The sequence below is a fragment of the Lissotriton helveticus genome, chromosome 3_1, assembly GCF_964261635.1.
Source record: "Lissotriton helveticus chromosome 3_1, aLisHel1.1, whole genome shotgun sequence".
In the NCBI taxonomy this organism is placed as follows: Eukaryota; Metazoa; Chordata; class Amphibia; order Caudata; family Salamandridae; genus Lissotriton; species Lissotriton helveticus.
The window spans coordinates 62,164,117-62,190,836 of record NC_136061.1 but is presented as its reverse complement, the minus strand read 5'-3'; the positions used below and the strand labels follow the sequence as shown (position 1 = coordinate 62,190,836).

The 26,720-nt window shown below is 49.6% G+C and overlaps 1 protein-coding gene across 1 annotated transcript in view; it reads right to left on the bottom strand.

Annotated features, from left to right (window-relative positions):
• LOC144822104 (sterol 26-hydroxylase, mitochondrial-like) overlaps positions 1-26,720 on the bottom strand; it is a 183,544-nt gene that overhangs the window by 93,759 nt on the left and 63,065 nt on the right. The window contains exon 3 of the mRNA XM_078679229.1: positions 4,242-4,432. Coding sequence (XP_078535355.1) covers positions 4,242-4,432 — 191 coding nt within the window. The remainder of the gene's footprint in view (positions 1-4,241; positions 4,433-26,720) is intronic.

Below are 26,720 nucleotides of genomic sequence, written 5' to 3'. Positions count from 1 at the left end.
GGGGGCCTGCACAGGGATCTTGTGGGCCAACAACCCCACCTGTTACCTCCCCAGTACGTCCCACACAGCGGATTGCTGAGAGGTGATCCAAGGCCTCGCCACCTTTCTCCACTACTATGCAAATGTGCCTCCTGGCACACTTCTGCTTGAGGGATGAAGTCCCCTTCGATGCTAAGGCTCCTTGGGGGCCAACAACCCCTCCGGTTACCTCCAGTAAGACCCACACTGTGGGAATGGTGAGAGATCGCTGGAGGCTCTGCCACCTTTCTCCATCACTTTGCAAAATCCTCTCCTGGGGCCATACTTGTTGGGGGATGAAGTCCCTATGGATGCTGAGGATCCACGCTATATAAGTCTACAAATTACAATTATAAGGATGGGGCAGTGAATTCTCCTGAGAATCACTCCAAATGGAATACTGGTTAGCAAGCACTGATGCCAAAAGGTACTTGCAGATTATGCATGCCCTACTAGCACAAGTGGGAAAAGTCCAGGTGATTTGCACAGAATCACGTAATGTTGAGCCCACTCCGAGACGCGAACCCAGCTCCCCAACTCCTGAGTCGGCAACCCTGGCCACTACACCACATATTCCCCATTCCCCTCTTCCATTCGTTACCCAAACTGCTGATGCTAATTGTGTCCCAGCTGGTAAATCCCTAGAATTTCCCCACCTCTTCCAGAGCATTACTATCCTACAGTTTTTTGTCCCATCCCACGTATTCGTTGGTTGCCTTCAAGGCATCTCCTTTGGTGAGACTCCTTTTGGTTGTGTTCTGTAGAGGGCCGCTGGGTAGCCCGCGTGCTCCCATTGCCATGTGACCTGCTCTGAGTGACGGCTCCTCCTGGGAAGTGAATGTCCATTCATTGACTATTATCAGTTGTGATGCCCAGTAGCCCTTCCTCATATCTGGAAGTGCAATGCCTCCGTTGTCTCCCCTCCTCATATGATGGGTGAAGGCAATGTGTGACGTCAACCCCCCCGTTCCATAGTAGAAGTCTAACCTCTGATTCTAATTTCTAAGATTCGGGGGTGCTCTGAAGGGTGTATTGTGTAGAGCATAAGAGCTCAGGGAGGGCAACCATTTTATACAATGCTACTCCACCGAATACTGACAAGGGAGGGTCCTCCAATGCTAAAAATGGTTTTTAAATTGCTCTAATACCGTGCAGAGGTTTGCTGCTTGGAATATGTCGGGTTCACTTGTGATGTAGATTTCGAGATATTTAAAACCTTCAGTTGAAAAAGTGATTTTTTCAATCCATTCCGTTTGGGTTCATGGATAAATTTGGGATTTTTCCCAGTTCATTTAGTAGCTCGAGTAGTTGCAGATTGACTGAAAAATTCTGTAGTATTCTGGAAATGGGGTCATCTGGTTGTGCAAAGTATAGAAGGATATCATCTGCGTACAGGGAGATACGCCCTTCCCACCCCACCTCCCAGTGTAGCCTTGCACCGGGGGTCCTCTTGGATCCAATAGGAGAGGGGCTCAAGAGCCGAGGCAAAAAGCCTGGGGAAGAGCGGGAATCCCGGTCTCGTCCCCCTATGAAGTTGGGAGGCTAGCAAAAGATTGATATATTAGTTTAACCCAACTAACATACTTTGGGCCCAGACCGACTTTTTTAGGCATACCCAACATATACGTCCATTCTAATGTATGAAACATCTGAGTGGCTTCCACGGACATTACCACTGTAGGCACCGACAACCTCTTTCATATTGTCAATACAACTGAATAACCGTCAAGTGTTGAGTCTTTTTAGATAGGTAGTTGTCACAAAAATAATGGCCGTTCCATCTGCCATATTACAAGAGTCAGACAATATAATGCATTGGTAATAAGCCAAACGGAATATCCATGATAGTTGTGATGGAACAACCAGTCAGACAAAATCAAAATCAGACCCTTTACGATGTCACATTTTGGGCCCTTTGAGGTTGTCATGCTACCATTTTGAATCACTTTGATATATGTACCTTTTGCTACTTATCTCTGTAGTATGCAATTGATGCATGTGGAGAAGCTGGCCATACTTTAGGGGACCAGCAGTAGAATAACTGGGAGTCGGAAGGAGAAGCCACCAACACGGAGAGCCCCAATGGCAATGAGGGTGATGGGGCTGGCCTGGAAGTGCATCTGAGTCTGAAGAATCACCCAGTCCAGCGATTTGTTGTGTTGGGGGAAAAAAGCACGGGCCACAATATCTGTTCCTGTGGCGCCACCATCCCCACTATCACCAACACCAACCTCACTCATGTCTTCCTGGTCCAAGGACAACACCTAGTGCATAGACGGACTGCGGTCTACTTCGCCCTGGACATCCTCTGCCCCGTCCCATCAGCACTGGTATCAAAGAAGGCACTAGAGGTTCTAAAGAATGTCTCTATAGTCAGGCTACCAGACAGCCTTGCTGCATGCAGTCCAGAGAGCCAGTCAACAACTCCCACAAGTGATAGATAACCTCAATGACATGCACTCTGTCCTGTCTGCCTCCCAGGGAGGTCCTGCCCGTCCGCTGACACCACTGCTTCCGGCACACCTGATCCATTCCACCACCTACCACCATCCTAAAAAAAATCTCCTTGTTGAAAATTCAAACATATGGAAAATATCAGAACTTTTAACAAAACAAAGTGGATCTACAAATCAACATCAGACACAAAAGATTGAATTATAATTAAAAAATAAAACAAGTGAAAACAAAAATCTTCTGGGTAGTTTACCGTCTATAAAAAATTATTCAAATGAAAGTCCATGGTTAGGTAATAAAAAATAGTGTCCTATCACTGTCTGTTTTAGTCTTCATGCCTTCACCCCCCCCCCCCCTGCCCCCACATCAGAATAGATTCCTCTCCTCCTCATTGGGCTCTCAATCCTCTAGGAGCAGATGTATGTCTAGCACCTACCTTTTGGGATACGGTGGAGTTTTTAGGATTTTTTTTAGGGGGGTAGTGACCGGAGTTCTTTAGAAGGATGACGACCGGAATGGGGAGGTTGTAAGGTATGGTAATATTTAGGGTTAGGTCAATTTCAGGACAGGTGGAAGGATTGGATGTGAAGGAGAAATTGGGGTGGGCTTTGGAACAGAGTCAGGCCTTTGAGTGGTGGTAGGTGGTGATTTGGGGCTGGTGAGCCGGAAGCACCGGTGTCAGCAGAGGTGCAGGACGTCCCTGTGAGACAGACTGGGTAGAGTGCATGTTATCTAGGATGTCTAACTTGTGGAGGTTGTTGACTGGCACCCGGGACAGCATGCAGCTATGCTGTCTGCCCCAGAGAGATTCCTTTGAACCTCTAGTGCCTCCTCTGGGTCATTGCTGGCAGGATGGGGTAAGTTTTGTGGTTCTTGTGGGCAGAGTTTGGCGATTTATGCTCTTTTTACTTTACACAGGTGTGGAGCAAGAAGAACCATGTTTATCTCAATGGAAACTATACTCAAAATACAGCAGTCAGAGTTGTGGTTCTCCCTTACTCCTTCCTTTCACAACCTACAATAAATTCTCACCAAGACCTTCAGATTTATTGTCGCCCAAAGACATCCTTCTCCTTCCTCCCCTTGAAGGGGATGCATGTCCTGTACCAGGCATTTACTTTCATCCCTGAGATTTGGCTACTTTTCATTTGTCCATTCCACCTCTGTAGTGCGCCCCTCTGCAATGCATCACAAAATACTCAACGAAATAAACCAAGGAGATATAAATCTAGACAAATTATTATGGCAATCTGGGAATATGGAATGCTGTGGAGGACAAATGCAGAAACCAAACTCTTCCTGTCACCAGTGTTCCCATGTCACTCTATTAGTAAGAAATGGGAGGTCATTTCACTCTTACACCCAAAGGCTTTTTAAAGTTATTTCATTCCAATTAGGTGCAAAGGGACATTATGTTCTCAGTGACAGGACTTTTATGCTCTACTATTCTAGCAGCTCCAAAACCTTGCAGAGTAGATTATAGAGTACAATGGAACACAAGCTGTGTTAGGAACCAACAGCTTCAGATCTGATGAGGTCTTTTGATTTTGAATGGTGTGCACTGATCCCAATCTTGCACCTATTTATTTTGGCAGTGGGTGTAGGCTTAGGACTGGATGTATAAAAGGGTTCTACCCATTTGGTGTCTATGGGAAATGTGTTGATACACAAGCGTCTCAGCTCTGTACAGTCCATCACAGGCTTGGTCATTTCTCTTGATCACTGATGGAAACAGATGCAGTGGCCATGACCATCTCTGCGGTACTCACTCAGTCAAAGGCCCATAGGCCAGTTGCCGCTTATCCCGGTGCGCTTTCCAGAGGGCCATGTCACACCTCATGGGGTACTTGCCCTCCTGCCTCAGGACGGTCTCCAGGATCTCGGGGCTGGCGATGTTCACACTCTTGTATTGCCCAATGGTTGTCTTCCAGATTGGCCCATACAGCTTCTTCTCAATAAGCTGCAAGAACAATGAAAACACTGGCACTTTGTCAAATGTTAGGATGCACGTTCCTATCATAGAGCTTAACTTTGCATAAGCGGCCTCAAATATTGTAGTAAATAGGTTCTAAAGGTATGCCTCTACTTCTCAATAACATGGAGGAACGTGAAAGGGTGCAAGGAGAGAAATGTTTCAGAAATGTTCCTGAGGGGCAGAATTGTCCAAGACACCCTCCATAGAAATCTAAAAAGGCAAATATGGTGTGCAAGGATGAACGCCCTAGCATTTCTAGGGCAGATGTGCCCCTCTGCCATTTTTTGTTTTGTGACCAGCTCTAAACTTTTCCCCCCCATGGACTCAGCATCTGAAAGCTCCCTGGAGGTGTTTGTATCAGCAGAGTCTGATGTCCAGTGCCAGGGCATGGGCCATTCTGCTTGCATCCTCAAGAAAGGGTCTGTTGACCCCCTTCAGTCAAATCTGGTCAGTCCCACCAGTACAGTCCTTCACTTTCAGTGCATGTGTGAAATGCATGTATGTGGTATAAATGTTGCATGCTAGTGTGTACAAGTTTACTATGAATGGGTCAGCTGTGAAGACACTGTGATTCCATCACACAAGGGCCTCCCCCACTGGTCTTTTGATCGTCGATGGGGCGTTTGGGGGGACCCGCAGACTGGATTTGTGGGTAATAGGAATCACAGAATGCAATGCATCACTACTTACCACCACACCCAATGGGCACACCTACAGGTCACACTACCCCACACTATAACTTGCTGACGTGGAACGTAAAGGGCATGGCCACAACCACAAAGAGGTACTGGATTCATACAGGTCTTAAGCGCCACTGCAGACACATAGCTTGTTTGCAGGAGATGCATTTGACACAGGCAGAGTTACAAAAAGTACATTCAAAATGGAGGGGACAAGTGTATGGCACTACAACATTGGTGTATGCAAGGGTTCATGATATGGATTGCCCTGTGGGTCTTTGTGAAAAAGACACACAGAGTGGACACTGAGGGTATGTATGTGGTGGTGGAAGGACATATGGACAGTGCCCCCCTCATGCTGGTGGTTGTTTATGCCCCCAGCACTAATCACTCTGCTTTTTTTAGGTCTCCTCACCCCAGCTTTTTTCCGGGACTCATTAAATCACAGCATATCTGGCAGTGAATTTAATTGTGTTCCGGATGTTGCCTGGGACTGCTCCATCCCTCCTCTGAATTTCACAGTGTGTCTCAGGGTATCATAATACTTTCTGGATGGTTAACGAGAGTGTTTGATATGTGGCACTTGCACCATCCAGACACCAGTGACGTATTGCCTGGTCCATGACCTCCAAACCAAGCTTGATCTTTTTCTCTGCAATGAACCATTGGGCACCCACATAACTATGATGGAGTTCTAGGTGCATACCCCTCCAGTGGCGTAACAAAACTTGAGGGGGCCCCCCTGCAAGGCACAGGGAGGGCCCCCTCCAGCGGCCCGGCCCACCACCTACCACTTTGCCCCACCGACAAAAATAAGCAGTCGCCTAAAGCTGTATTTTCACAACTTATCTGTGCATTCTTCGAACATCAAATAGAAATAGAATGTACTTTAATTGTGTTCTAGGATTGCCTGAATGAGGAGATCCATGACTGATAATTAAAGGGAACAAAGACAGAAAAGTCAAATTACAAATGAATAAATACTTTATTTATAATCCTATTTAGTGCCAAGACGAGGTCTCTCCAAGCTCTTTAAACACATGACTGGCATTTTCTTTCGGCAACCCTTCTTTATATTCCTTTTCATGAAATGCATTCTCGCGCTACAGCAGAAAATGTAAAGTTCAAATGCAAGGAATAGGCAGAGTGGGGGACCATGGGGTACTGGAACCAGAAAAAAACTAAGCCTCGGTAACCAGTTTACAATGGTATGTTGACTGTGCACCTCAGATAGAGCGTACAGCTGACTGTTATGGTGCACTGTAGCACCCAACAACACATTTTAGTAATGTACACAACGCGTGGACATGTAATAGCGCACACTAGGTAGAGCTTATGTAGCACATAGCTCAGATATACCATATAGCTGGATGGCACGCAGGTCCCAAGAGCATTGTAAGTAGTTTAAAACACATGCAAGCATCGAACAGAACGCACTGGACAGACTTTGCATACACCTCACATAGCGCAGATGTATGTTACAGCTGGCTGCAATGTGGCCCTGAAGAGCACTTTTCAATAGCATGGAACACACACAAACTTCCAACACAACACAACACATTAAATAGAACAATTTGCTCACATTTAACTCAGCACAGACATGGCATTTGGGCTGTGGGCCATATTTTCAATAAAATGCATTATATAAACATACATAATGCACCAAAAATGTAATTGTTGCCCCTATAGCTGTGTAGCTCTATCTATAACTTGGTCATCACTATTGAGATGCTCAGAAGTGAATCATTTAATTTATGAGGCAGGCCCCCTGGCCGCAGTACTGATATGAGGCAACTGGTGCACCCATGCTGCAGCTGCACGCTACAACTACTCTACGCCACTCAACTCTATGCCACTGCACTAGAGGTGCATCAGTGAGTGAGGTGCCCCAGTACAGGGATAGAAGTGGCAGCTGCAGATCAGAAATGATTGGGCACATATGCAACTCTGGGTGGATCTCTGTACTGGAATTGCAGAAGGGGGTTGTCCTACAGGCCAGACACATGCTGGGAGAGTGGCCAACTAGACGCGGAGCACAGGGTTCATCCCCAGAGTGCAAGTGTTACAACCCAGGCACATGCACAACGTTTTGACTTTGGCCCTCACAGTGCTGGATTGTGTGCGTGAGTTGACAATATATCAGTGGGCTTCAAGGACAGGTCCTCATACCATTAAAACATGTTTTTAGTGTTTAAAAGTGCTTGGGTTTTTTCTAAATATTTTAGTACACAAATATTCACTTTGGTCCTATGTATGACATTCGAGACTTCCCAAGTGGACCAGCAGTCGAACATAAAATACACAATTGATAGAAGCCATGAAAGAGAAGAGTTAGAGGCAGAGGAACTGATAGTGGTAATGGGAACCCCTGGGTGCAGAGGGAGTGAAGTGTGGAAACACTTGGATGCTGCAAAGCCGTGGGATCCCAGGCTTGTCAAAAGATAATGTGGGACCCGGGTTAAAAATATCACTAGAAATAGGGCCCACCTTCCTTCATTTATGCCAGGTGGCACAGAAATCAGATTCAAAATATTGGAAAAAAAGGTGCTCGACGGAAACAGAACAGGTATTGCTAGTTATTATACATGATCTGATGCCATCTATTGCCAATTCGATGTAAGCTGCCTCATCATTAATATTAAAAGAAATGTCAGGCTTGCTTTATAAATCTATAAATCGATTTAGAATCAGGAGAGTGTGGCCCTGTAAAGATGCTGAACCTGGGGGATAATGGGGCAGTGAAATGCATGGCCCTCAGGAATATGGAAGTGTGGGGCCCCTGTGGGGAGGGAGACCGTGAATGTTGTGATAGCTGCATGATGGGGCAGAAGAGTGTGAAATCATAGAAGCACGGGGGTGCTGTGGAGTCTGGGCTCACTGAAGGGGGCAGCACATTTAAGGAGCCTGGTGGGATAGATGGTACAGTTGAGCACTGGGTGCCGTTGGGGCGAAATCCCTGCGCCTAATGGTGCATAGAACGGTAACACTCCATGCATAGGGCTGCAAAGCATATAGGATTCAATATGACGTTATACTCATGGATAACTTGTCTCCAGTCCTAAATGTAAATAAAAATGTAAATGTACATGTATTTATATAGCGCAAATCACCGACCCGGTATCTAAGCGCTTGCTTAGGGAACCCGTCCTGGTATTCCCCCGTGAGATATCCCGGCAGGGTATCCACAAGGTGAAAGCCAGGCATCCCGCCGCGAGGGGCCGTAGTGGAGATTGAGCAAGCTGTTGCCCAGAGTCGCAGAGTGTGAACCCGTGAGTCGAGGAGGCACCGGAGCGAGAATTATCGAGTCCCTGGAATTTTTGAGCCCGAGACCCGCCGAGGCGGGGAATCGAACCCTGGTCCACGGCCGATCTCAGTTCCCGGGTCTGCCACCTCTAACCACTGAGCCACGCTTCTCCACTAAGCATCCATTGGCTCAATTAGGGGATTCTGGGAATTGCAGTCATGAAGACGGTGAGTTTTTAAGGGAAAGCTCACGCTGGAAAAGAGGTATTCTCATGACATTGGGTCACATAACAGAATCTGGAGGATGAGCAGCGGCGTTTGGGATCCCTGGGGTAGAGGAGCAATCAGTGGAGTGGAGGCCACTGGAGTCAGGGGGAGGAACTGGTGAGTGGATTACAAAGTGAGTGTATGATCCCTGCAGGGCGGATCTAGAGGATGTGGAAATGATTTCCGTGGGTGTGGGGGGGGTAGAGGGTGTGGGTGGAGAGTGTGGGATACCACGGGTGGGATGACTGTGAAGAACAGTTCAGTGTGGGGTGCCCCGAGTGTGGGACAAATGGAGTCTGAGAACCTGTGGGGGTGGGGGCCTTGGAGTGAGAGATGCTCACTGTGAGGGTAGTGGATTATTTTGGACTGCCCTGGGGTGCTGTCGGATGCAAAGAGTATACAAGGCAATGCCCTCACTCGCCATGAATGATTTGATTGGATCCCTTCCCGCACTTAATTAACCCGTGTCCATTCCCGTCTCCGGAGACAAGTGGAACGCACAGAGAGTCCATCACTCAGTGTCATTCATCCATCCTAATGTATTGCAATGGCACCTGTGTGGCGGAGGAGCAGAGGAACCGCGTTACATGTCTGACAGGCAGAGTTCAGTGGGTAGAGGGGGAGGGGTGAATGAGCGCAAAGGAGATGAAATGTGCTTGGCATGCACACTGCAAATCACTTAGCTCCCAGCACAAAAGAGGCGCCCTGCATCCAACGCTCCTTCACTCCACTCTCGCGACATTAACACTTCCTTCTCTCCCTGTCACACGGCCTTTCAATCTTTCTCTCTCCCTTCCATCCCGCCCAGTCTAGAACTGCTCTTTCTGCAACTCCCGCCTCTACTCCTCGGCTTACTGTCGTCTTTCTTCTCGAACATTTACCCTCTCCGCCATCTATTTCCTCATCTTTCCCTCCCCTCGTCCCTCCTTTGAATTCTTCCGCCTCCCTTCCTTCCCCTATTTCTCCCGTCCCTCTACTGTCCTTTCTATCTCCTCCGTGATTCACCACCCGTGCCTGTCTTACTATTTGGGGCCCGTCTTACGCCCTCGCTTCCTTCACAACCGAGTTCCCTCTTCCTAATCATCACTTTACCCCTCTTCTCCTCCCCCACCCTTCTCACCCTTCCCTCTTCTTTCCACATCTCTTCCGACCTTCAGTCCCAATGGCGACCACCTTTACATTTCACTCCTTCCTTTTACCTTCGCCTCAAGTGATGGTTTCTTCTTTTCTCACCAATTATTTCTCCTTCCTCATGCCCTAGCCATCCCGCCGACTCCTATCCCCCATCGATATTTACAACCCTCCTTATTGTCCCTGTTCACGTGCTGCATTGCTTGCCTTTTCTTTTGCATCCTCTTGGACTTTCTTCAAGAGTGTTACCACTATTGGAGTCATAGCTGCGATGGCAATGTGTGTAGGGGCATGGACCCTCAACCCCACACTCACTCCCAAACAGAGATAATAGTGTAATCGCCTGAGAGTATAAAATGTGAATCAATTTGTTACATGCAGTGGTACACATGGTGCAACACCTGTGCACACACTGGCTCTCTCATGACAGACCTGAGACACATTTAAAGGTGAATAGCAGGTCCCGTCCAGATCAAGCTGCCCCTGATCAGCTGGGTACTTCCAGGAAAAGGCCTGTTGCAGCTTGTTGTCTGTCTAGAGCAACACAGGAGGTCAACTAACAGACTCATGGAGTCCACTTCTTTGTCCTGGGTACAAGAGGGGGTGGTGCAGTCCTTCAGGGCTCCTCTCAGGTCACAAACAGAATCTGGATCTTCCTCGGGTCCATAAAGTGCTCCTAGTGTTTCAATTCTGTATTAGATTTTTAAAATGTTTTTCAAGCATGGTTCTCAGAAATGTATAAGTAAAAAGGAAAATACTACCATTAAACATATTTCACCTTCCTATACCTTCTTAAGAGAGACAAGAAGTCCCTAATATGCATCTAATATGAATCTCCTTTGCCTCCTCAGCACCTGGAGCCTATTCATTATTCAAAGTCTAAAGTTCTGGTTGTGACTGTCCACCAAGGCCTGTTCATATGGTCAAAAGAAAGGAAAATTAGGAGAAAGACAGGAATAGCCGGAGTGACCATATAGATTAAAAAATAGATTGCTCGTCCTGTAGAGAATAGCTAATGCAGTCATAAGAAGCAACTGAAAACAGACATTGGATCCAGTCATCATGTGCAGGTGTGGCTGACTGTTTCCACCACCTCACATTTTGGCTACTGCCAAAAAAGTCCAACGCTTCAGATGACGGGTCAGGTCTGATAAATTGTCTGCATAATGTAACAGGATATGCTTAATAGAGAAGCCTAATTGGATTGACCAATGTATTCATGGTCACAGCTACCTTATGTAAAAAAATATGAAGAGCATGGCAAGACCATAATACATGTGCCATATGTCCTCCTCTGTTTCCGCACCTCCAGCAATTAGAGGATTTCAATAGAATGGTGAAGCCTGTGAGTAGACCAGTGCCATTCATGCTGAATCTTGTAGTAGCTAAATTCTAGTGTGGTTTCTCTAATCCCTCGGCTATGGGAGTGCAAGAACGTTGACCTTGCCTCATTGGAATATTCTGTACCAAAAAACATTTGCAACCTTGTCATAAGAGTATTCAAGCTAGGCTCCCATAAATCTGTCTGCAGGAAGCTTACCAAAGGTGTGCCACAGGGCTCATGTTTGAGCCCTACGTTATTGAACGTATATGTGGCCCCTCTGGCAGAGATTATAAGATCTTACGGGTTCTCCCCAATCTCCTACGCTGACGATACTCAGCTGTTGTTTCCCTTTCATACCATCACACCTGCAGTCATGCAATCTTTTCAAAACGGCATGAGAGCGGTGGCCGGTTGGATGGCCCAGAACTTCCTCCAATGCAATGTGACCAAAACGGAGGTCATGTTGTTTGGAGGGGCCACTCTGCTTTGGTCGCCAGATTGGTGGCCACCTGAGCTAGGACCTGTCCCAGCGCCCAAACAGACCATCAAAAATTTGGGGGTACGCATGGACCAAAATCTGATTATGAAAGATCACGTCAGCCAGGTCACGGGAACGTGTTTCCGCACAATTGGTCTTCTACGGCGTATCTTCCCTTTCCTACCAAACACCTATAGGAAAACGCTGGTACAGGCACTAGTCCTTGGACGGGTAGACTATTGTAATAGTCTACTCATTTCCGCCAACCAGGAACAACTACGCAGACTGCAGGTGGTGCAGAATACCGCGGCAAGACTCATCCTGAATGCCCCCCCTCGCACCCCTTCCCGTCCTCTCCTTTCCCACCTCCACTGGCTCCCTGTACAACAGAGGGTAAATTTCAAACTCTGCTGTATCATGCATAAGTGCATCTATGGATCTGGTCCCAAATATCTAAAAGATATTTTCTTTCCCTATTCTCCCGGTCGTGCTCTGCGATCCAGCAATACCATGTTGCTGCATGTACCGAAAGTTACCAGAGCTAGACAGGGTGGCCGAGCACCTTCCCTTAAAGGCCCCCTGCTGTGGAACTCCCTCCCTCCGCAGTTGAGACAAATCTCCAATCTTTTTTCCTTTAGGAAGAAACTAAAAACTTTCCTGTTTACATCAGATTAATCTGGCCTTTCTTTCAGTCACCCCCTCACTATAATGTTGTCCAACTCATACAGTAGCCACGCGCGGAGATACCCCTTCGGGGCTGATTCAGGCGCGATATAAGAATATAAATAAATAAATTCCTCATTGGCTTGGATGAATCTCTTCCAAACATTTGAGTGAAGTCTGGAGATGGCCCCCTTAAATTCACTCCAGGCATGGAGGTATCAATGAATAGAAGTATCTAACAATGGCTGTGTAAGAGAACAGTGGCTGGACTCCAGCAGAGCTTTAATTGGAGGAACCTCCAAAACTAAGACTTTCCAAGGCAAAATTATGCTTGTAGACTTTTTGAAGGACTGTACTTTATCACCATCTATTAATCATCCCAGTTGGACCTGGCCCTTTTTGCACGATTATCCCCAAACCTTTATGTCTCCGTACTCCTATTTTTTCCTGACTTTTGTTTTTTGTTAGGACTCTGGGCACTTTGTCACTGTTAACCAGTGCTAAGGTGCATATGCTCTCTGTCTAAATTGTATTGGTGACTGGTTTATCCATGATTGCCACATTTGTTTGACTGGTAAATCTCTAGTAAAGTGCCTGGTGTGTGCCCAGCATCTGTAAATCAAATGCTGCTAGTGGTCCTGCAGAACTGATTGTACCAGCCACATCTGTAGCCCTGCAACCATGTCTCAGTTCTGCCACTACAGTGTGTGTGGGGGTTTTTAAAGTGCCATGTTTACCTGGCAAGTGCACCCAGCCAGGTCCAAACCTTCCCTTTTACTACATGTAAAGCACCCCCAAGATAGGCCTAAGGTAGCCCCATGGCCAGGGTGCAGTGTATATGAAAGGTAGGACATGTACTGGGGTATTTTACACGAACCAAAAGTGAAATACTGCTACAGTCGTTTTTCATTATTGCAAGGACTATATCTCCCATAAGTTATCATTGGCGCTGCTTTGTAACCTCTAACTTCTAATTGGGAAGAGATGGAGACTTAGATTAGATTAGATTAGATTAGATTTAGATTTATAGAGCGCATGGCTGCCCTGGAGCGTCCCAGCGCTGAAATTGACCTGAACATAGTGAACTAAAAAGGGACGGAATTAGGAAGTAGTAGGGAAGAGAAAGGTTTTGAGTGCTTTTCTGAATTTAAGGTGAACGGGTTCCATCCGGAGGTCTCTAGGAAGGGCGTTCCATTTGTTTGATGCATTCAGCGAGAACCGGCGGCCTCCCGTACGTGCCTTCCTCACTCTTGGGATGATGGCCAAATTTTCCCTATCTGAGCGGAGGGCCCTGGCCGACTTGTAGGGGCGAATCAGTCCTCTCAAGGCCGGGGGGCCTTTGCCCTGCAGAGTTTTGTGGGCGATGCAGAGTGACTTAAAAGTGATCCGCTCTTGGATAGGGAGCCAGTGAAGGGCTTTTAACAGTGGTTTGGCTGATGCCCGTCTCGGTGCCCCCATAAGCAACCTGGCTGCTGCATTCTGGGCTCGCTGGAGAGTATTAATAGTGGCCCGGGGAGCAGCGAGGAAGAGGGCATTGCCATAATCCAGTTTAGACAGAATCAAGCCCTGGATTAGCAGCTTTCTGGATTGAAAAGGAAGGAGGGGGAGAACCTTCCGGGCTGCTCGTAACAGACCGAAGCAGCCTCCTGCAACCTTCTGCGCATGGGTCTTGAAGGTTAGTTGGGGTTCGAACCAGATCCCCAAGCTCTTAATTTGCTCCTTGGGGGGAGGAAGGTCGCCCATACAGGGAGGCCACAGCTCAGGGGGCAGGGAGGTGAGTTGATTGCCTAAGAACATGATCTCTGTCTTAGTTCCATTCAATTTGAGTTTTGAGCTAGACATCCAGGAAGAAATGGCTGTGAGGCACTCCGGGAGGTCGGCCGGGCGGCCCCCTTGTTGTGACAGCGAGACGACGAGCTGAGTGTCGTCAGCATAGCTGATGGATTTAATCCCAAATGGGGCTACTACCTTCTCTAACGGGGCCATGTAGACATTAAACAGTGTGGGGCTGAGGGAGGAGCCCTGCGGCACCCCAAACTGGAGGGGGGTGGAATTGGACATGGACCCATTTTCCCAAATCCTGAAGGATCGCTCTTCCAGGAAGGACTGCAGCCATCTAAGGGCTGATCCTGTAATGCCCAGCATGGACAGGCGATGGGCCAGAACTGCATGATCTACGGTATCGAATGCAGCGCTTAGATCCAGGAGGATCAGGGCAACCGATCCCCCTGAATCCAAGATGCATCTTACCTCTTCAGTCACCGCCAAGAGGGCGGTGTCTGTGCCCTGACCAGGGCGAAAGCCCGTTTGGGAGTCACTTAGGAGATGGTTAGACTCCAGGAACTCTGAGATCTGCCTATTCACCACTTTTTCGGCCAGACTTGAAGTTTGGGGTCCCTGAACTCACAATTTAAAAGTACATCTTTTAGAGAAGTTGGTTTTTAATTTGCATGTTTGAAAATGCCACTTTTAGAAAGTAACAAAGAAAAGACAGGAGCAAAAACCAGTTAGTCCAGTTGGGACCGGGTGAACAGGTTTTAACAAAACAACGTCTCAACTTGAAAACATTCAATAAGGCAAGTACAATGTATAACAGATAATGGTTGAGCACAAGAAAAGGGGACCACAAGGTGGTATGGCAGGTCTAAAGATGTGTTGTTTTACAGAGTAAGGTACAGTGGCGTAACGAAACTTGAGGGGGCCCCCCTGCAAACTACATGGAGGGGACCCCCCTCCCATTCTCCGTGCCAGTCTAGAGCTCTCAGGCCAGCGACCCGCCATATTGCAGGGAATGCGGGCTATTGTTACGCCACGGTCACCGATCCAGCCGCTATAAGTAACACTGGATGGTGGAGTTAAAGGTTGAGCTTAGTCTGCCCGCAGGCTATCATAGGTGGTGGTCCATTCATTACAGGGTCCCTGCCATCCGTAGGCCGGAGAAGTTTGCCCAATTTTAGGTGGGTTTCCTGATGCAGACTCCTGTCATGATATACAACACCGGGACCACTCATCGTTCAGTTTTGACAAAAGTGCATCCACTGCTCCTTCTCGTTTCCGTTTTAAAACATTAGACAATGCTTCAATGCAGTATTTCAAAAGCAGATGTAACTACAAAGAGCACATTTTTATAATACATTTTTATTAGCAGACAATAGCAATCTTAAGAGGCATTGCATAGCTTCATACACACTCTGACCCCAATTCCATCACCGTCTCTTTCTCTCTCTCAGTCAGTCAGTCAGTCTGTCTATCTCTCTCTGTCATTCAGTATTTCTCAGTCAGTCAGTCTCTGTCAGTCTCTCTGTCAGTCAGTCGGTCTCTCTCTCTCTGTCAGTCTCTCTATCTCTCTCTCTTTCTGTCAGTCAGTCTATCTCTGTTAGTCAGTCTCTCTCTCAGTCAGTCAGTCAGTCTCTCTCTCAGTCAGTCTCTCTCTTTCTGTCAGTCAGTCTCTCCCTTTCTGTCAGTCAGTCTCTCTCTCAGTCAGTCTCTCTCTCTCTCTCTCAGTCAGTCTCTCTCAGTCAGTCAGTCTCTCTCTCAGTCAGTCAGTCTCTCTCTCAGTCAGTCTCTCTCTTTCTGTCAGTCAGTCTCTCCCTTTCTGTCAGTCAATCTCTCCCTTTCTGTCAGTCAGTCTCTCAGACAGTCTCTCTCTCTGTCAGTCTCACCCTCTGTCAGTCAATCTCTCCCTTTCCGTCAGTCAGTCTCTCTCTGTCAGTCTCTGTCAGTCAGCCTGTCTCTCTCTCTCTGTCAGTCAGTGTCTCTCTCTGTCAATCTCTCAGTCTCTCTGTCAGTCAGTCTCTCTCTCTCTCTCTCGGTCAGTCTCTCTCAGTCAGTCGTTCTCTCTCTACCTCAGTCAGTCAGTCTCTCTCTCTCTCCGTCAGTCACTCTCTGTCAGTCAGTCTCTCTCCGTCAGTCAGTCTCTATCTCTCTCTCTCTCTGTAAGTCTCTCTCAGTCAATCTCTCTCTCTCTGTCAGTCTCTCTCAGTCGGTCTCTCTTGCAGTCAGTCTCTCTCTGCCTCTCTCTATCATTCTGTCTCTCTCTGTTAGTCAGTATCTCTCTACCTTAGTCAGTCAGGCAGTCTCTGTCAGTCAGTATCTCTCTACCTTAGTCAGTCAGGCAGTCTCTGTCAGTCAGTCTCTCGCTCTGTCAGTCAGTCAGTCTCTCTCTCAGTCAGTCAGTCAGTCTCTCTCTCAGTCAGTCAGTCTCTCTCTCTCAGTCAGTCTCTCAGCCAGTCAGTATTCAGTCTCTGAGCCAGTCAGTATTCAGTCTCTGAGCCAGTCAGTATTCAGTCTCTGAGCCAGTCAGTATTCAGTCTCTGAGTCAGTCAGTCAGTCTCCCTGCTCTCTCTCCACTCTCTCTACTCTGTCCACTCTATCTCCAACGGGTCACTCTCTCTCCACTGTCTGTCTCTCCAACCTCCCCTCTCTCTCTTCACTCTGTCTCTCTCCACTTTCTGTCTCTCCACTCTCTCTATCTACTATCTCTACACTCTCTCTCTCTCTCCAGACTCCACTCTCTCTCCACTCTCTCCACTCTCTCCTCTCTCTCCACTGTTTCTCTCTCCACTCTCTCAACTGTCACCCTCCACTCTCTCTCTCTCTCTACTCTATCTCCACTATCTCTCTTTAGTGTCTCTCTCCACTGTCTCTCCACTCTCACTCCACTCTCTCTCTCTCCACTGTCTCTCCACCGTCTCTCCACTCTCTCTCTCTCTCTCTCCCTCCACTCTCTCTCCGCTCTCTCTCCGCTCTCTCTCCACTCTCTCTCTACACTGTCTCCCTCCACTCTCTTTCTCCTTACTCTCTCTCCACTGTCTCTCCACTCTCTCTCCACTGTCTCTCTCCACTGTCTCTCTCCACTGTCTCTCTCCACTGTCTCAACACGGTCTCCCTCCAATCTCTCCCTCCACTCTCTCTCCAATCTCCACTCGCTCTCTCCAATCCCTCCACTCCCTCCACTCTCTCTCTCTCCACTCTGTCTCTCTCCACTGTCTCTCTCCACTGTCTCTCTCCACTTACCTCTCTCTCTCTCTCCACTCTCTCTCTCTCTCTCTGGGGGGGGGGGGCATGATTAAATTACCGGCAAGGTATGCAGGCCATTATGTTTCACCCTCGTTCTAGTTAATTATAATGTTGCGTAAATATGATAATTTTAGGACGTTAATCACCTTGACATAAACCATTGCTTGCTAAATGAGATAATAGACATTTCAATATATTTATATGTCATTCAGGCATGTGATTCAATTTTGAACACTCACTTTTTGTAAAACCCTTTATAAATATAACTATCAAAAGCAATGTTGAGTAACGGTGACTCAAAAGGCAGCATTGTTTTTATATAAATAACTTTTTGAAAGCACACTGTTGTCTGGAAACATTTTAAATTAGTAACCACAATACAATACCTCACAAATATCTATGTATTCTCAGATGGAAAATCCCTGATGGGAAATCCATCTGGCTACCTAGCAGAAACTCTTTGCAATCGGCCAAGTGGGATTTTCACTAGGGTTGTGAAGAGGCACCATCAGGGTTCAATCAATGCAGAGCAGGGAGCATGGAGGCCACAGGCTCTAAAACACACACAAATTAAGCTTGTATTAATTATTCTACTTTGTCGAAAGGCACGTGCATGCGCTATATAGCTCAAGGTTAGGGGTGGTCAAGACACCAACTGTAAAACCTTTACCACACCGGGGTTTTTCAACTGCAGCTACCAGGGTATTTTGAAATGTTTTACTTATGCAGGACATTGTAAACCCCTAGTTCATCTGCCATACCAGCACGGCAAAAGTACAACTTCGCTCTCTTGAGGCCTAGGTGAGGCTCTTTGCAATATTTTCTAATAAATTCAATCACGAAGCGCATACTGGCGCACACACGTATAAAAAATGTATGGCAAAAGGCTTTCAAAACTAGAAAACGTTTTAAAATGTAAGCATTTTTTTTCTTTTGTGTTATTCTTTAAAGAATAAACATCTGCAACAGAGTGCGTGGAAAGGGCGCGCCTCTGGAGTAAATCATGAAATAAACACATTAAAAGGGTGAATCCGCCTCAACGCCAGTCACCGCACGATTCCTCGGGATCTAAAGCCCTGGACTTTGTGAATTACATCAGAGAGATGTGTTTCTAGATTTGAAAAACACTGAATGTTTGCACATTCACCACGCTATCTCCTCTCGTGTGCATTCCGGCCCTGCCCCAGCCCTACCAGCAGCAGTGCAGACAACCCTGGGGGCAGAGCCCCCCTCTCCAGGAGCCCCCTCCTACTGGTGCCACGCTCAGCAAATACAACCCGAAACCTGTGCCACCCGCAGCCAACACAAACCGGGATCCAAGCACCACAGCAAATAGAACCTGAAACCTGTGCCACCCGCAGCCAACACAAACCGGGATCCAAGCACCACAGCAAATAGAACCTGAAACCTGTGCCACCCGCAGCCAACACAAACCGGGATCCAAGCACCACAGCAAATAGAACCTGAAACCTGTGCCACCCGCAGCCAACACAAACCGGGATCCAAGCACCACAGCAAATAGAACCTGAAACCTGTGCCACCCGCAGCCAACACAAACCGGGATCCAAGCACCACAGCAAATAGAACCTGAAACCTGTGCCACCCGCAGCCAACACAAACCGGGATCCAAGCACCACAGCAAATAGAACCTGAAACCTGTGCCACCCGCAGCCAACACAAACCGGGATCCAAGCACCACAGCAAATAGAACCTGAAACCTGTGCCACCCGCAGCCAACACAAACCGGGATCCAAGCACCACAGCAAATAGAACCTGAAACCTGTGCCACCGGCAGACAACACAGACCGGGATCCAAGCACCACAGCAAATAGAACCTGAAACCTGTGCCACCCGCAGCCAACACAAACCGGGATCCAAGCACCACAGCAGATAGAACCTGAAACCTGTGCCACCCGCAGCCAACACAAACCGGGATCCAAGCACCACAGCAAATAGAACCTGAAACCTGTGCCACCCGCAGCCAACACAAACCGGGATCCAAGCACCACAGCAAATAGAACCTGAAACCTGTGCCACCCGCAGCCAACACAAACCGGGATCCAAGCACCACAGCAAATAGAACCTGAAACCTGTGCCACCCGCAGCCAACACAAACCGGGATCCAAGCACCACAGCAAATAGAACCTGAAACCTGTGCCACCGGCAGCCAACACAAACCGGGATCCAAGCACCACAGCAAATAGAACCTGAAACCTGTGCCACCCGCAGCCAACACAAACCGGGATCCAAGCACCACAGCAAATAGAACCTGAAACCTGTGCCACCCGCAGCCAACACAAACCGGGATCCAAGCACCACAGCAAATAGAACCTGAAACCTGTGCCACCGGCAGCCAACACAGACCGGGATCCAAGCACCACAGCAAATAGAACCTGAAACCTGTGCCACCGGCAGACAACACAAACCGGGATCCAAGCACCACAGCAGATAGAACCTGAAACCTGTGCCACCCGCAGCCAACACAAACCGGGATCCAAGCACCACAGCAAATAGAACCTGAAACCTGTGCCACCCGCAGCCAACACAAACCGGGATCCAAGCACCACAGCAAATAGAACCTGAAACCTGTGCCACCCGCAGCCAACACAAACCGGGATCCAAGCACCACAGCAAATAGAACCTGAAACCTGTGCCACCCGCAGCCAACACAAACCGGGATCCAAGCACCACAGCAAATAGAACCTGAAACCTGTGCCACCCGCAGCCAACACAAACCGGGATCCAAGCACCACAGCAAATAGAACCTGAAACCTGTGCCACCCGCAGCCAACACAAACCGGGATCCAAGCACCACAGCAAATAGAACCTGAAACCTGTGCCACCCGCAGCCAACACAAACCGGGATCCAAGCACCACAGCAAATAGAACCTGAAACCTGTGCCACCCGCAGCCAACACAAACCGGGATCCAAGCACCACAGCAAATAGAACCTGAAACCTGTGCCACCCGCAGCCAACACAAACCGGGATCCAAGCACCACAGCAAATAGAACCTGAAACCTGTGCCACCCGCAGCCAACACAAACCGGGATCCAAGCACCACAGCAAATAGAACCTGAAACCTGTGCCACCCGCAGCCAACACAAACCGGGATCCAAGCACCACAGCAAATAGAACCTGAAACCTGTGCCACCCGCAGCCAACACAAACCGGGATCCAAGCACCACAGCAAATAGAACCTGAAACCTGTGCCACCCGCAGCCAACACAAACCGGGATCCAAGCACCACAGCAAATAGAACCTGAAACCTGTGCCACCCGCAGCCAACACAAACCGGGATCCAAGCACCACAGCAAATAGAACCTGAAACCTGTGCCACCCGCAGCCAACACAAACCGGGATCCAAGCACCACAGCAAATAGAACCTGAAACCTGTGCCACCCGCAGCCAACACAAACCGGGATCCAAGCACCACAGCAAATAGAACCTGAAACCTGTGCCACCCGCAGCCAACACAAACCGGGATCCAAGCACCACAGCAAATAGAACCTGAAACCTGTGCCACCCGCAGCCAACACAAACCGGGATCCAAGCACCACAGCAAATAGAACCTGAAACCTGTGCCACCCGCAGCCAACACAAACCGGGATCCAAGCACCACAGCAAATAGAACCTGAAACCTGTGCCACCCGCAGCCAACACAAACCGGGATCCAAGCACCACAGCAAATAGAACCTGAAACCTGTGCCACCGGCAGCCAACACAAACCGGGATCCAAGCACCACAGCAAATAGAACCTGAAACCTGTGCCACCGGCAGCCAACACAAACCGGGATCCAAGCACCACAGCAAATAGAACCTGAAACCTGTGCCACCCGCAGCCAACACAAACCGGGATCCAAGCACCACAGCAAAGAGAACCTGAAACCTGTGCCACCCGCAGCCAACACAAACCGGGATCCAAGCACCACAGCAAATAGAACCTGAAACCTGTGCCACCCGCAGCCAACACAAACCGGGATCCAAGCACCACAGCAAATAGAACCTGAAACCTGTGCCACCCGCAGCCAACACAAACCGGGATCCAAGCACCACAGCAAATAGAACCTGAAACCTGTGCCACCCGCAGCCAACACAAACCGGGATCCAAGCACCACAGCAAATAGAACCTGAAACCTGTGCCACCCGCAGCCAACACAAACCGGGATCCAAGCACCACAGCAAATAGAACCTGAAACCTGTGCCACCGGCAGCCAACACAAACCGGGATCCAAGCACCACAGCAAATAGAACCTGAAACCTGTGCCACCGGCAGCCAACACAAACCGGGATCCAAGCACCACAGCAAATAGAACCTGAAACCTGTGCCACCCGCAGCCAACACAAACCGGGATCCAAGCACCACAGCAAATAGAACCTGAAACCTGTGCCACCCGCAGCCAACACAAACCGGGATCCAAGCACCACAGCAAATAGAACCTGAAACCTGTGCCACCCGCAGCCAACACAAACCGGGATCCAAGCACCACAGCAAATAGAACCTGAAACCTGTGCCACCCGCAGCCAACACAAACCGGGATCCAGGCACCCCCTGGCGTGAACCCCCTCACACCCGGCACCAGCAGCCTTCAACCACCAACACCCCCTCCTGGAATCCCTGGCTGGCACCTGAGCAACCCCCAGCCTCCCACCCCCCGCATCCTGTCAGCAGCGGCCTGCTGCACCCCTTCCCTTCTCCCCTGTCCACTCCATCACTGGGAGGACCCTCCAGCAGCAGGGAAGTCGCCACGCTGCCCGGACTCCCTCAAAGCTCAGAGTTCACCGGTTTGAATGGACTCCGTCACTCTGAGCCCAGCCCTGCCAGTGCTAAAACGAGGGATATTTCTATACCACCTGCCACCAATGACCAATGCTGCCTGCGCCCTGCCCTGAGGCTGAGTGCACCATTGCGGGCACTGACGGGCAGGCAGAGCAGGCTTCCTTTAAGAACTCTCCCCAATTCCCCTCCCCCCCCTCCGCCCCCCTCCCCTCCTATCGTGATACGATACAAAATGACATTAAAGCTTTGGAATATGGGTGAAATTGACAACACAAATGGACATCGGGGAGACGACATTCTTAACACGGTCTGTAAAGGCTCATGGCGGTGCCAGACGACATTCATCTAGTCTTACTAGGAGAGCCTAGGACTGCCAGCCAAGTGCCTGGAGGCGAAACAGTCCTCACTGCAAGATTTCAAGTAGGGGTGGGTTTCGGCAAAATTCTGTTCTCACCATACGTTCACTCACAACCTCGGGCCACACTACTACTCTTGTTGTCTCGTGGATGTAGGAACCGTTTATTGTAAAACCTCTGCTGACTTAAAATTCTTATGTTCATTACCACGAGCTTTCAGTTGCATTTTAAATGAAAGGTGTTAAGATTAGTCCAACTGGGTTGTTCTATCTTTATAGGCCTCGGAAGACAGAAAGATGATATTGCACTTAAGTGTTGGGTGACTGCTGTAGGCGCATCATGAACCCACCAAGCTAACCGTCTATCTAACACAGATAGATGCAAGTAAGGATTTCCTTATCATTGATCCATCCTCCGTTCCAGTCCGACTCCGACAGACTCCGAATACTGACTGAGCAGGACACACACACTTTACCCGAAGGGGTCAGAGCGCTTTACAATAGGAACATAACTGATACAGAGAACATTACAGGTGAGCAAATTAGCACACTGTACACTGTTGTCGCTCTGCCAATGTTCAGAATATGCAACTCGTGCCATGGCTGTCAGACGGTTATTGGCAGGTTACTATCAGCACTTACACTACATGTCAGAAGATTCAACCTGTATTTCCGGTATAGGGGAAGAGGGCATGTGCAGAGGTGTACTGGTGCGCTGTGTAATCTCTGGACATTTCAGGTCACAGTGATCACAATGCAGACAGTGCCTGCCTACAGTGACCCCCCTGCTGACTCACGGCCGACGGACACTGCCCCAGCCCTACAGTACAGCAGAGGCACTGGTATATTCGGAAATATAGTACAACTGCTTATCAGATCAGGAGCTAGCTGCGGACCCGTGTTCCAACTCGAAAGAGTTCATCAATAAACTAATGACTGCAGTTCTATAATTAAGCATCAGCACAGACACACACACGATATACATACTCGCTCACCTTAGGCCTGGATGACGGCCTGCAGCTAAGGCGAGCGCGAGCGGGGCGGGCACACTGCACGGGGCAGCAGAAGACAGGGGGCGACTGACTGGGCGAGGGGCTTGAAGTTGCCACCAGAGACCAGGGGGCTGCCTAGTACTAGTGCGTGTAGTGCGCGAGGTCAGGGCCTCACGCGTGGCTATACACAGTAATGAGTGGACACACACACGCTAGCTGGAGGGTATGCCGGAAAGACCCCGAGCGGTCTACCGCGCTTTTATTATATACCTCGGGGCGTGCCCGTCCCGAGGGTGAAGGCGTGCGTGTGTGTGTGTGGATACAATGTTGTCTAGAGGCCGGGTGGCTCTCTACATCCCTCCTTCAATTTAGTTCATGTTCTAGACTGCTCATACACGTGTCTAGGGGGAAGTGCACACAAAGTCTCGGAGTCTTTGGCTGGGCCCAGGATTGGGCCGCAGGTGATATCTGTGGTTGTGCCGGACAGGGGATCCAACAGCCCCGGCCGGGGTTGTTTCGTCGTCTCGGGCGGAAGGTGTATGCCCATGTGTCTCGCTTCGGGGCCTGACGAGTTGACGTCCTTCTTCTCTTGGCTTGTCATGGTTTGGGAGGGACACCGAGTTTTGGTTCCCCGTTCTTGCATCGTCCTGACAGCCTGAGTCGGCGTCGATTGTTTCATCAGTGTCCCTGGGAACGCCATCCGGCTTCCCTACTCTTTTGAAGCAGGACACGTTGCGGGTGACGGTCTGTTGGCCGAGACGGGCAGTCACCATTGTTCCCCGAATCTTCTCAATGATCCATCTTTCCGGTTCAAACGGGGTTCTGAATTTCCATCCGGGGTGTCGATCTTGCACCACCACGGTGTCTCCTTCCTGTAACCCGGGATGTTTTGCACGTCTCTCCTCGCTTGCTTTCTGATTTGTGACAGATCTCCTCGATTGGATGGCGGCACCGTCTCTCTCTTCCGGGGTCCACGTAGAGGACGTGGGGATGTTACCTCTTGGTGCCCTTTTGAACAGGACATGTGCAGGTACACATTGCGTGGTGCTATGTGGAGTCTGTCGGTATGCACTCAGGAATTGGTCCAACGCGGCTTCCGGGTCTTTGCCATCGTTGACGGCGATGCGGAGAGCCCTGTTAAGAGTCCGCATGAGCCTCTCCACTTCGCCATTCACCTGCGGCCACAACGGTGTGATTCTTCGGTGCTTTATCCTTAGTCCTTCCAGATATGCTTGGAACTCTCGCCCTTGAAAAGGGGGCCCATTGTCCGATTTCACTTCTTCTGGGAGTCCCATTGTGGCAAAGATGTGGTCCAGCGCTTTCTTGACTTGTCCGAACGCTGTGGAAGAAAGCAATTCCACGACGGGGAATTTCGAAAAGGAGTCTACAACCACCAGCGTGTGTCGACCGTCTGGGAAGCTCCCGAAGTCTATGCTCAGCGGAGTCCAGGGTGTTGTCGCCGCTTCTTCGGTGATGACTGGGGCCGGAGCCGGATCTGACCCTGTGATGGTGCAGGCGTGACAGGAGCGCACCATATCGTCCACCATGCGATCCATGGCTGGAAACCATACTTTGTTGCGTAAGCGGGCTTTTGTTTTGGCTGTTCCTTGGTGGCCCGCGTGGGCTATCGTGAGTATTTGCTGTTGGAGGCTTGGCGGCACCACAATGAGATGTCCTCGCAGTATGACGCCCTCATCTCCGACGCTCAACTCATGGCGGATCTGCCATAGCTGTTGTCGGGCATGGCTTACTTCCGGTCGAAGTCCCTGTGCTCCATCCAGAAACCGAGTCCAGCTCCCATTCTCCAAAGCTTTCTTGACTCGGGTCAGAGTCTCATCCGCAGCAGTGGCTTCTCCTATCTCCGGGAGGGTGAGGGTCTCCGGGCAAGCGGCCATGGACACCATGTGGACGAACTCCTCCACTACTTGCCCATCCACCAGTGGGGTTGCTTTTCTGGTTACATCTGGGTGCCTGGACAGATAGTCAGCCGGATTATGGGCGCCCGGCTGGAAGACCAGGGTGAAATTGTAGCCTTGCAGCTGGACTGCCCATCGTTCAATTCGCGGGGGATCCGGTGAACAGTGGTAAGAGTGGCTTGTGGTCGGTTACGATGGTGAAGGGTTGGCCGCAGAGATATAAGTGAAAATGGTGGCAGGCCCACTTGATGGCTAGCGCCTCCCGCTCAATTTGAGCATACCGCGTTTCGGTGTCTGTGAGGGCCTTGCTCGCATACGCCACGGGCTTCCACTCATTCGGGCCATATTCCTGCAGTAAGACTGCGCCGAGACCTACAGGGCTGGCGTCCACGACCAATTCGGTTTTCCTGCGCGGTTGGAAGTAAGCCATCATGGTCTTATCCAGAAGGCTCGCCTTGATTTCCTGGAAGGCCTGGTTCGCCGCGCATGTCCATTCCCATTCCTGATCCTGTCTTGTGAGTGTGCGAAGGGGCTCGGCCAGGTCGGCTAGGTTGGGTATGAATCGGCCACAATACGTGGCCATCCCGAGGAAGCTCCTCACTTCGGTAGAGTTCCTGGGCGTGCTGGCATTCTGGATGGCTTCCGCTTTTTTCGGGTCTACCCGAAGTCCTTCGCGCGTGAATCTGTAGCCGAAGAAGTCTACTGCTTCCTGGTAGAATGAGCACTTTGCTCTGTGGAGGGTTAGTCCGTGCTCCTGTAGTCTTTGTAGGGTGGCCCTAAGATGTGCGTGGTGTTCCTCTAGCGTGTTTGAGTAGATGAGAATGTCATCGCTCAAGTTGATGACCCCACTCAGCCCTGACAGAACTTCCTTAATCGCGTTCTGAAACACCTCGGCCGCTGATGACACTCCGAAGCTTAACCTCTTGTACCGCCGGAGTCCAACATGGGTAGAGAAAGTCGTGATATACCGGCTGCTTTGTTCAAGTTCCAACTGGTGGTATCCCGCATTGAGGTCAAGTTTAGAGAACCACTTCGCCCCGTTGAGGTCGGCGACAATGTCATCCATGGTGGGCGTGATGTGGCGCTCCCTTTTCACGGCAGTGTTTGGCAATCTCATGTCGACGCACAGCCTGATTGCGCCAGGCTGTTTGGGTTTGGGGGCTACCACCAGCGGGGACACCCATGGGGTCGGTCCCGACACCTTCTCGATGACGTCAAGGTCTTCGAGCTTCTTTAGCTCTTCTTCCACCTGAGGGCGGAGGTTGAATGGCACTCTTCTGTGTCGCAGGGCGACAGGACGGATGGAGGTGTCTATGTGCAGTTTGACTTTCTTGCCCTTGAGCCTTCCAAGGCCACTGAAGAGCGCAGGGAATTCTTCTAGCATGTTGTCGGCGTGTGATTGATGGACTTGGTTGGCGAAGAAAAC